Source organism: Oncorhynchus clarkii, chromosome 14 (assembly GCF_045791955.1).
Source record: "Oncorhynchus clarkii lewisi isolate Uvic-CL-2024 chromosome 14, UVic_Ocla_1.0, whole genome shotgun sequence".
NCBI lineage: Eukaryota > Metazoa > Chordata > Actinopteri > Salmoniformes > Salmonidae > Oncorhynchus > Oncorhynchus clarkii.
The window spans coordinates 5919316-5930742 of record NC_092160.1 but is presented as its reverse complement, the minus strand read 5'-3'; the positions used below and the strand labels follow the sequence as shown (position 1 = coordinate 5930742).

Below are 11427 nucleotides of genomic sequence, written 5' to 3'. Positions count from 1 at the left end.
GCAATCATGAAACTTTTCATTTGCCTGTGACATTAAAATAGCAAACTCATCACTTGTGGAGAGACTGTAAACGGCTAAAGCGTGTGCTTTCTCTCCTTTGTGATCATGGCTATCTTGGCACATACTGTACAGGGTCTACAGCACTTGTTTTCAGGTGTCCATTTTGGCAAAACGGGACAAACAACATCTATATGTAGCCTAGGTGTCAACGATACACTTGTAAAGTCGTTTATAACACAAATGTTTGTACCAATAAGACGTTCCAAGACATTTATTTGTCTGGATGAATCACATGATTGAGAAACTGAGGCCAGCTGTAGATCAACTATCAGGATGTGAAGCGAAATACCCCTGATTTACTTCGTATCTCAACATCTCTTAAATTGAATTTCCCTCCACAGTGCCTCAACTAATCAAACCTTTCAAGCAAAATATTGAAGATAAAAATATATTTTTAAAAACGAGATCAGATCAAAACATTTCCGTTATTTTTTTAGTTACAAATTAATTTGCGTCAAGAAAATATAACACAAAAGCAGTTGCAAATAAGGCACTTATGTCTTTTATACATATTTGCATAGTGTAACCTGTTCTTCTTTCTCTATCTCTTTCTTCTTATCATAACACAGACCGTAGCGTTCTACTACAGGTGTGCAAGACGCATGTAATAGTATTTTCATCATATCACTGAGGTCAATTACATCTTCTGTAGTGATTGTCATGGGAACAGCAGTTGAATATTGTTATCCTCAGTACTCCTCTTTGATAGTCATTGATATTGTCTCTGACAACAAGCTGGAGCTGGTTGCCATGGAGCCGTTGCTGGGGTCAGCCAGGCAGGATGGGGTTAAGGTCAGGGTAGTTGTAGTCTTAGAGGTCTGCTGGGACAGCTGGATCTTCTTCTTGGTAATTTTCCTCTCCTTGGCTCTCCTGTTCTGGAACCAGATCTTTACCTGTGGTGATATCAGAGAATGATGAGACATACATTGCTCTCTGAGACTCACCTATAGCCCTCTGAGACCCACCTGTGGCGCTCACCTGTCTCTCTGACCCACCCGTCACTTTCACCGACATGTCTGCTCTCTGCCATCTACCTGTCTCTCTGAGAGGCTGAGGCCCAGGGCCAGCTCTGCACTGGAACTCGTTCTACAGCTCTCCAACTGTCTCTGTAACACACACCTGTCTCTCTGACCCACCTGTCTCTCTGAGAGGCTGAGGCCCAGGGCCAGCTCTGCAATGGAACTCTTTCTACAGCTCTCCAACTGTCTCTGTAACACACACCTGTCTCTCTGACCCACCTGTCTCTCTGAGAGGCTGAGGCCCAGGGCCAGCTCTGCACTGGAACTCTTTCTACAGCTCTCCAACTGTCTCTGTAACACACACCTGTCTCTCTGACCCACCTGTCTCTCTGAGAGGCTGAGGCCCAGGGCCAGCTCTGCACTGGAACTCTTTCTACAGCTCTCCAACTGTCTCTGTAACACACACCTGTCTCTCTGACCCACCTGTCTCTCTGAGAGGCTGAGGCCCAGGGCCAGCTCTGCACTGGAACTCTTTCTTCAGCTCTCCAACTGTCTCTGTAACACACACCTGTCTCTCTGAGAGGCTGAGGCCCAGGGCCAGCTCTGCACTGGAACTCTTTCTACAGCTCTCCAACTGTCTCTGTAACACACACCTGTCTCTCTGAGAGGCTGAGGCCCAGGGCCAGCTCTCCAACTGTTTCTGTAACACACACCTGTCTCTCTGAGAGGCTGAGGCCCAGGGCCAGCTCTGCACTGTCTCTGTAACACACACCTGTCTCTCTGAGAGGCTGAGGCCCAGGGCCAGCTCTGTCTTCCTCCTGATGGTGATGTAACGGCTGTACTGGAACTCCTTCTCTAGCTCCAGGCGCTGCTGGTCTGTGTACACCACCCTGTACTTGTCCTTGGTCCGCGTCTTCCCTCCTGGAACCAAACACAAGTATGACAATTTAACAAGTATAATAATAAACGTCTCTGTCAACTATTAAAGGAATGGTCCAAGGATTGATGTCGATGTTCTAAATTGGTTGAATTGGTATGTCAGGTGATATGATAAATACAAAAGAGGGATTGGCATACATAGATTCAAGTGTAAGCAGTGTGAAGATATCTCCATGACTCAGGCTGCACAATGTATGAACAGTAGTGTCACCGCAGACCGCTAAATTTGCTGATGGAGATCTGTCTGGAGCCGTGTTAGAGTTGAGTCTCACACACGGGGGTGGTTGAAAGCTCTCTGGCGCCTGTGAAGCCTCATCTACCCTATTAGTCATGTTAATCATAAGCACTGTGTAAGAGACTATGTAAGACATTACCGTGGTGGTTCTTATCACTGTGAGAGCTGTTTACATAGGAGTTTACATAGATAGCCATTCAGTCCCACTTGCGTGCGTGCGCACACACACAATTACTATACACACACACAACACCCATTCTCACACACACACACACAGCGCCAGGGACGGGTGAGTCAGGGAGATGGTATTGATCCACAGGAGAGTTCTTGACGGCACGGTGCGACCGAACATTGATCGCAGTAGGACGAGGAGGGGAACACAAAGTGAGATAAGGCCAGGAGAGTTTCCAGTAGAGGAGGGTTGATCCTGTCCTGTCTGAGACACCCAGCCCAGTCCAAACCAAACACCTGGCTGTCAGCCTTATCTGATTAACCTGTCACCCCCACAGTGGACAGAGAGGGTGGGGAACCACAGACTACAGAATCCCTCGCCTCGGATGTTAGCTTTTCACTCAAACATTTTAACCAGAGGAAAGGATAGGTGAAAAGGTTCTGTTTGATGAATGTGTGTGACGTTGTGCAATGGTTCAGGAACTTGTGTATATGAATATGTATTCTGTTTTCAGTGTGTCAACAATGCTTGTTTTGTATCTGGTAAGCCTACACCCACTCAAAATGTTAAATCTGACGTCTGCCATTGAGGTCTGACATTGGATCAACAAATCCATAACGTGTGTTATTTTTCTAATATGTGTAATCCCCCCTGCGAAGTTCATAAATCAAAAAACTGTTTTGGGCGTTCAACGATAAGTAGCCTACTGCACAAAATAAATACAAAAAATTGAGGAAATAAACTAAGCCAATTCATAGATATGAGACAGGCTCAAGGGAACTGGGATTTGGGGAGTTTACCTGTACTGGATGAATGTACATTGTGTCTGATCCAGTCGTATGAGTTTCTTCTCTCTGAATCTGGAGAGTACTGCCCGGCAGGGGAGTTGAGTGATGGAAGAGTACCCGGCCCCGTAGGCAGGATGGATGTCAGATCCGGGGAACTGAAATGTATCTGTTCTGAACCTGGGCTCAAACCGTGGAAGTCCACGCTCTGGCCATACGGTGACCACTCCTCCCGCGGACCTGCTAAGTAAGCAGGGTTCCACACACCTGTCGTCTGGGAATGTGGGTCACTGATGCCTGTGACGTGATGATAACCGGTGAAATCCGTATATTGCATGAAGTTCTGACTGTTCAGAGGTTGAGTCGGGTGTCCCACCGAATTTGAGTACATTCCGGTGTACATTCCGGTGTTTTTACTCACGTACATCTCAATGAATTAACTCCTCTGCGCATAGTAATCCACAAAATTATATCACCAATTCTCTAGAAATTCCTAGCAATCTATCTACGTGACTCGACCTCCTGTAACCTACGCACCTGTTGAGTATCTACACCTCACCACACCTTTATATAGTGTTGTTTCCTGGACAAGTTGACAGTTCGAAGGTATCTCCATGACGTCAACTTTACAACCTGGAGGAACTACCTCGTTAGCTCAGCCCCTCACATCAAGATTATATGGGGTATTTTTCAGACATTGTGTTAATGAAAAAGTTAGGATCAGCTGAGGCCATTGAGGTGAGGATATTATGGTTATTTCATGTACAAAATGATTCCTTCAATCAAAGTCATTCACTGTGTTTATGTCTGTATGAGGTGGGGTTGGGGGTTATATTCCCGCCTTAAAGTCTGATACACTGAGTGACTTTAAAGTGATCCTAGTGGGGCATCAGATTACCAGACATGTCATGCAGGCCAACAACCTGAAATGAGGGACAACAACATGCTGGGTTAAAGTACATTTAATGTGTGTGATCCACTGTCCTCTACTGTTTGTGAAAAGTAATGAAGTTTCCTGGGTTTGAAGTAGGCTGCCATCTCAAAACTACTTTTACTTTCACCTGAGGCAATTAATGCTGTATAGACCCTTCTATTTACTTTATGAATAAAAATGTAACATTGTTGATAATCTACAGTGACAGCCTACTCAGCTGGTGCAAAGACACCATCCATTTGAATTTCAGAAGGGAAGGCATTTATTAAAGATTGAAGTCAATATCTAGTCTAGACGTCCATTAGCGACAATCCACCATTAGCACCAGCCAAGTGAACACTAAAGGATGAGAAACTATAAGCCTGATGTCCATCAGAATGTGTAGAAAAATGTACAGTGATCGATCTGGCATCCAGACAGAATATACAGTGCCTTGCGAAAGTATTCGGCCCCCTTGAACTTTGCGACCTTTTGCCACATTTCAGGCTTCAAACATAAAGATATAAAACTGTATTTTTTTGTGAAGAATCAACAACAAGTGGGACACAATCATGAAGTGGAACGACATTTATTGGATATTTCAAACTTTTTTAACAAATCAAAAACTGAAAAATTGGGCGTGCAAAATTATTCAGCCCCCTTAAGTTAATACTTTGTAGCGCCACCTTTTGCTGCGATTACAGCTGTAAGTCGCTTGGGGTATGTCTCTATCAGTTTTGCACATCGAGAGACTGACATTTTTTCCCATTCCTCCTTGCAAAACAGCTCGAGCTCAGTGAGGTTGGATGGAGAGCATTTGTGAACAGCAGTTTTCAGTTCTTTCCACAGTTTCTCGATTGGATTCAGGTCTGGACTTTGACTTGGCCATTCTAACACCTGGATATGTTTATTTTTGAACCATTCCATTGTAGATTTTGCTTTATGTTTTGGATCATTGTCTTGTTGGAAGACAAATCTCCGTCCCAGTCTCAGGTCTTTTGCAGACTCCATCAGGTTTTCTTCCAGAATGGTCCTGTATTTGGCTCCATCCATCTTCCCATCAATTTTAACCATCTTCCCTGTCCCTGCTGAAGAAAAGCAGGCCCAAACCATGATGCTGCCACCACCATGTTTGACAGTGGGGATGGTGTGTTCAGCTGTGTTGCTTTTACGCCAAACATAACGTTTTGCATTGTTGCCAAAAAGTTCAACTTTGGTTTCATCTGACCAGAGCAACTTCTTCCACATGTTTGGTGTGTCTCCCAGGTGGCTTGTGGCAAACTTTAAATGACACTTTTTATGGATATCTTTAAGAAATGGCTTTCTTCGTGCCACTCTTCCATAAAGGCCAGATTTGTGCAATATACGACTGATTGTTGTCCTATGGACAGAGTCTCCCACCTCAGCTGTAGATCTCTGCAGTTCATCCAGAGTGATCATGGGCCTCTTGGCTACATCTCTGATCAGTCTTCTCCTTGTATGAGCTGAAAGTTTAGAGGGACGGCCAGGTCTTTGCAGTCCAGATTTGCAGTGGTCTGATACTCCTTCCTTTTCAATATTATCGCTTGCACAGTGCTCCTTGGGATGTTTAAAGCTTGGGAAATCTTTTTGTATCCAAATCCGGCTTTAAACTTCTTCACAACAGTATCTCGGACCTGCCTGGTGTGTTCCTTCTTCTTCATGATGCTCTCTGCGCTTTTAACGGACCTCTGAGACTATCACAGTGCAGGTGCATTTATACGGAGAATTGATTACACACAGGTGGATTGTATTTATCATCATTAGTCATTTAGGTCAACATTGGATCATTCAGAGATCCTCACTGAACTTCTGGAGAGAGTTTGCTGCACTGAAAGTAAAGGGGCTGAATAATTTTGCACGCCCAATTTTTCAGTTTTTGATTTGTTAAAAAAGTTTGAAATATCCAATAAATGTTGTTCCACTTCATGATTGTGTCCCACTTGTTGTTGATTCTTCACAAAAAAATACAGTTTTATATCTTTATGTTTGAAGCCTGAAATGAGGCAAAAGGTCGCAAAGTTCAAGGGGGCCGAATACTTTCGCAAGGCACTGTAGCTCATACTGTACTGTAAATTAGAGGTCGGCCGATTACGATTTTTCAACGCCGATACCGATACCGATTATTGAAGGACCCCCCCCAAAAAAAGCCGATACCGATTAATTGATTTTTATTTATTTATTTGTAATAATGACAATTACAACAATACTGAATGAACACTTATTTTAACTTAATATACATGAATAAAAATATATTTAGCCTCAAATAAATAATGAAACATGGTCAATTTGGTTTAAATAATGAAAAAACAAAGTACTGGAGAAGTAAAAGTGCAATAAGTGCCATGTAAAAAAGCTAACGTTTGAGTTCCTTGCTCAGAACATGAGAACATATGAAAGTTGGTGGTTCCTTTTAAGATGAGTCTTCAATATTCAAAGGTAAGAGGTTTTAGGTTGTAGTTAATATAGTATTTATAGGAATATTTCTCTCTATACCATTTGTACTGTATTTCATATACCTTTGACTATTGGATGTTCTTATAGGCACTATAGTATTGCCAGTGTAACAGTATAGCTTCCCTCCCTCTCCTCGCTCCTACCTGGGCTCGAACCAGGAACACATCGACAACAGCCACACTCGAAGCAGCGTTACCCATCGCTCCACTAAAGCCGTGGCCCTTGCAAGGGGAATAACTACTCCAAGTCTCAGAGCGAGTGACGTTGAAACGCTATTAGCGCACACTCAGCTAACTAGCTAGCCATTTCACATCGGTTACACCAGCCATTAGGCTGATAGGCTTGAAGTCATAAACAGCGCTGTGCTTGCGAAGAGCTACTGGCAAAACGCACAAAAGTGCTGTTTGAATGAATGCTTACGAGCCTGCTTCTGCCTACCATCGCTCAGTCAGACTGCTCTATCAAATCAGACTTAATTATAACATAATAACACACAGAAATACGAGCCTTTGGTCATAAATATGGTAGAATCCGGAAACTATAATTTCGAAAACAAAACGTTTATTATTTCAGTGAAATACGGAACCGTTCGGTATTTTATCTGACGGGTGGCATCCCTAAGTCTAAATATCCTTGTTACATTGCACAACCTTCAATGTTATGTCATAATTACGTAAAAGCCTGGCAAATTAGTTCGCAACGAGCCAGGTTGCCCAAACTGTTGCATATACCCTGACTCTGCGTGCAAGGAACGCAAGAGAAATGACACAATTTCACCTGGTTAATATTGCGTGCTAACCTGGATTTATTTTAGCTAAATATGCAGGTTTAAAAATATATACTTCTGTGTATTGATTTTAAGAAAGGCATTGGTGTTTATGGTTAGGTACAGTTGTCCAACGATTGTGCTTTTTTCGCAAATGCGCTTTTGTTACAGTTTTTCTCAGTTGCTTTGGTGCATTTCTTAGATCAAAAGTGCACTTCTTGATACTATTTGTACAAATTCCAAATCATCTAGTCACTTGTGCACATCATTAAAGCAATTTCTTATTCCTTTGAACAAATTGCAATTGATAATGTACAAGTGTCAGCTTTTGTTCCACATTATCAATTGCTCATGTCATGTTGATCAAAATATAGTAGATGGTTCTCTGTTGAATAGTCTTACCCCTCAAAACATCTAGGCATTAGTTCCTTGCATAAGCCATTACATGCAAAATTGTTGAACTATTTGTCATAAACTGTCAAGCATGGTTTTATACATTTCTTTTAGACCTTTTGTACAAAAACCTGAATTGATGAATCGTGCAGGTTAAATTGACCCTCACTCATGAAGGAATGTAAAGTGTTAGTTCAACCAACAATCAACCAGTTGTCTAAATTGCTCAAAGGTGCATCTCATGAAGAATCAATTGGCAAGCATATATAGACAGACCACAACACAGAGTTGCAATTTTCCAATAATGGATGGACCAGGAAACGAACAGGGTCAACAGCCAAGAGGAGGAAGAAGAGGGGCAAGGATGCGTGGTGGAAGGCAAAACAGAGGAAGAGGCAGAAGAGGACATAGGCGCATATCTGATGACATAAGGGCCACCATTGTAGACCATGTTGTCAATCATGGCCTTACAATGGCTGAGGCGGTTCGAAGGGTGCAGCTGAATATTGGGAGATCAACCGTGTCCTCAATAGTTCAAACGTTTCGAAGAGAGAATAGGTATGTCCACCAATGTACAGTGCACTGTTACTGTATATAAGCAGTATACTGTATACTTCCTACAATGCTTCATATTACAGTAGTCCACTTGTATTTCACAGCATACAGAAATATACTCTATACAGATACATACTGCACCTTACATGCACCCACCTGTATGTTTTACAGTAAAATGTGTGTTCGCATAGTTTTTGTCTATGTGAAAGTGTGCGATGCATCACTGCATTTTTCCCCACATAGGACTGCAAGATTACCTCAAACTGGTGGCAGAGGACGCCTTTCCACACCTCAACAGGAGGAGGCTATTTGCACCATGGTCCGAGCAAACAATGCCATGAGACTCAGGGAAATACAAAGGACCATTATAGAAGACAACAATGTCTGAAAACATCTATACGATTAGCATCTCAACCATCGACAGGGTGCTGCATAGAAACCAGATGAGTATGAAACAGCTGTACCGTGTACCATTCCAAAGGAATGAGGACAGAGTTAAGGAGCTACGGTACCAGTATGTACAGGAAAAACATATATCTATGTAACTACTTTACAGCAACATTTTATAGTGATACATAGTACAGTGCGCATAAACTGCACACATTTCCATTGCTGTGGAAGGAACATGCAATATATGTACATTTTATGTCACTCTTCCTTACCAAAACACATTCAACTGTGTGTTCTAGGATATAGCGTATAATGGAGTTGGAATCAAGTGAACCCTCTCACAACTTGGTATACGTGGATGAGGCTGGCTTCAACCTGACCAAATGCAGAAGGCAGGGTCGGAATTTCATCGGTCACAGAGCTACTGTGGATTTGCCAGGCCAACGGGGAGGAAATATCACCATGTGTGCTGCTATTTCGGAGCATGGTGTCCTAACCCATATCCCCCTTATAGGGCCATACAACACCCAGCATCTACTCAACTTTTTAGAGACTCTCTACGGGGCTCTCATCCCTGATGATGAGAGGGGTCTGTTTAGAGAGGATTTGCCAAAGTATGTGGTCATTTGTGATAATGTGAGTTTCCATCGATCAAACATCATAAGGCAATGGTTTGTGACCCACCCGAGGATGCTCATAGAATTCCTCCCACCTTATTCACCATTCCTTAACCCAATTGAGGAGTTCTTTTCAGCATGGAGGTGGAAGGTGTACGATCGTCAGCCACACACACAGATGACCCTGCTGGCTGCAATTGATGCAGCATGTGAGAACATCACAGTAGACGCCTGCAGAGGATGGATAAGGCATTCCAAAAGATTCTTTCCACGTTGCATTGGAAGGGAAAATATCCGGTGTGATGTGGATGAGAATATGTGGGCCGACAGACAGGAACGTCTGGATGTGTAGAGACAACACAACAGTGCTGCGGGCAAAGTTGTGCCTTGGGGTGCTTTCCTGTGTTTCTTTCTAATTTAGTTTTTTTTCCTTTGTGCCCCTTGGGTTGTCCAGTCTCTTTCAATCAATAACCCACATACAGTAATATGTAAATAGTACTGTTGAAATTGATATATGCCATAGAAGTGCAGCCTTGTGCATTTTCAATACAGTAACTGTCATTCAAACTGTAGCCTAAGTTTACATCAGGTAATACTGTCAAAGTACACAGTTACATTGACAACATGCCTAAACATTTTGACGACCTTGTTCGTGAACAAAGACTTGATGACTTATCATTCTGATGACACTGACATGATCATTGGCATGAATATTTACTTTTGAGAGATGTACTAAGGATTTTTAGTGACTGACTAACTTTAGAAACATATCTATTGTATATTGCAGTTTGTACAAATTGTTCTGAGAAATGCACTTATTATTTTGCACATGTTAGGGATGATGTGAAAAATGCACCAAAGCGACTGAGAAAAACTGTAAAGCATTGATTATATGCAACGCAGGACACGCTAGGATGAACTAGTAATATCATCAACCATAACTACTGATTATGATTGATTGATTGTTTTTCATAAGATAAGTTTAATGCTAGCTAGCAACTTACCTTGGCTTCTACTGCATTTGCGTAACAGGCAGGCTCCTCGTGGAGGGCAATGCAATCAGGTGGTTAGAGCGTTGGACTAGTTAACTGTAAGGTTGCAAGATTGGATCCCACGAGCTGACAAGGTGAAAATCTGTCGTTCTGCCCCTGAACAAGGCAGTTAATCCACCGTTCCTAGGCGGTCATTGAAAATAAGAATGTGTTCTTGACTGACTTGCCTAGTTAAATAAAGCTAAAAAAAAAATACGATTTCCGATTGTTATGAAAACTTGAAATCGGCCCTAATTAATCGCCCATTCCGATTAATCGGTCGACCTCTACTGTAAATCCCACTTTCTCTACCACGTCTAATGTAAAGAATAGCCTGTTAAGTAGAGCTTTTGTGGAGAGGGTGTTTTCAGCACTGGTATCTTGTTGGACTGTGTAGGACCACACTTATCTTGTTCGTTGTTGCTGCAAACAAGACAGACAGACAAACAGACATACATACAAACAGACATACATACAAACAGACATACATACAAACAGATGGGAAGACAGATAGACAGAGACAGACAGACAGACAGACAGACAGACAGACAGACAGGCAGGCAGGCAGACAGACAGACAGACAGACAGACAGACAGACAGACAGGCAAGCAGGCAGACAGACAGACAGACAGACAGACAGACAGGCAGGCAGGCAGAGAGACAGACAGACAGACAGACAGACAGACAGACAGGCAGGCAGGCAGGCAGGCAGGCAGGCAGGCAGACAGACAGGCAGGCAGGCAGGCAGACAGACAGACAGACAGACAGACAGACAGACAGACAGACAGACAGATAGACAGACAGACAGACAGACAGACAGACAGACAGACAGACAGACAGACAGACAGACAGACAGACAGACAGACAGACAGACAGACAGACAGACAGACAGACAGGAATGCTAAGCAGGCACACGCACGCACGCACGAAGCATGCACACTTCAGCTCAACAGGCAAGTCTGTCCATTGCACAACACAGGTTCCAGACATAAGCTTTGAGCAAAGCCAACTGTCTGAGCTTTATGTAAGTCTAAAACTCTATTATAGATCCCTGAAAAAAGTCTCAAACATCTGCAGAAAAGTTTCAAACCACAAAACGCTTTAAATAGAACATACTGCATATAGACAGCTGAGTTA

The 11427-nt window shown here is 42.9% G+C and overlaps 1 protein-coding gene across 1 annotated transcript; it reads right to left on the bottom strand.

Moving 5' to 3' along the window:
- Nucleotides 1–709: 709 nt before the first annotated feature.
- On the bottom strand, nucleotides 710–3541 carry LOC139365923 (homeobox protein CDX-1-like). The gene is made up of 3 exons (XM_071102983.1): nucleotides 3166–3541; nucleotides 1792–1940; nucleotides 710–953 (listed from the first exon to the last, which is right to left on the bottom strand). Exons 1-3 carry the CDS (start codon nucleotides 3539–3541, stop codon nucleotides 750–752), a joined length of 729 nt encoding a protein of 242 aa, XP_070959084.1. The 3' UTR covers nucleotides 710–749.
- Nucleotides 3542–11427: the final 7886 nt, after the last annotated feature.

Excerpts from the sequence above, each read along its gene's own strand:
- LOC139365923 (XM_071102983.1), bottom strand. The coding sequence starts at position 3,541 with ATGTACTCAAATTCGGTGGGACACCCGACTCAACCTCTGAACAGTCAG. Across the intron at positions 1,941-3,165 it reads TGTACATTCATCCAGTACAG|GAGGGAAGACGCGGACCAAG; the intron begins GTAAACTCCCCA and ends GTTTGGTTCCAG. Across the intron at positions 954-1,791 it reads TCAGCCTCTCAGAGAGACAG|GTAAAGATCTGGTTCCAGAA; the intron begins GTGTGTGTTACA and ends ATATCACCACAG.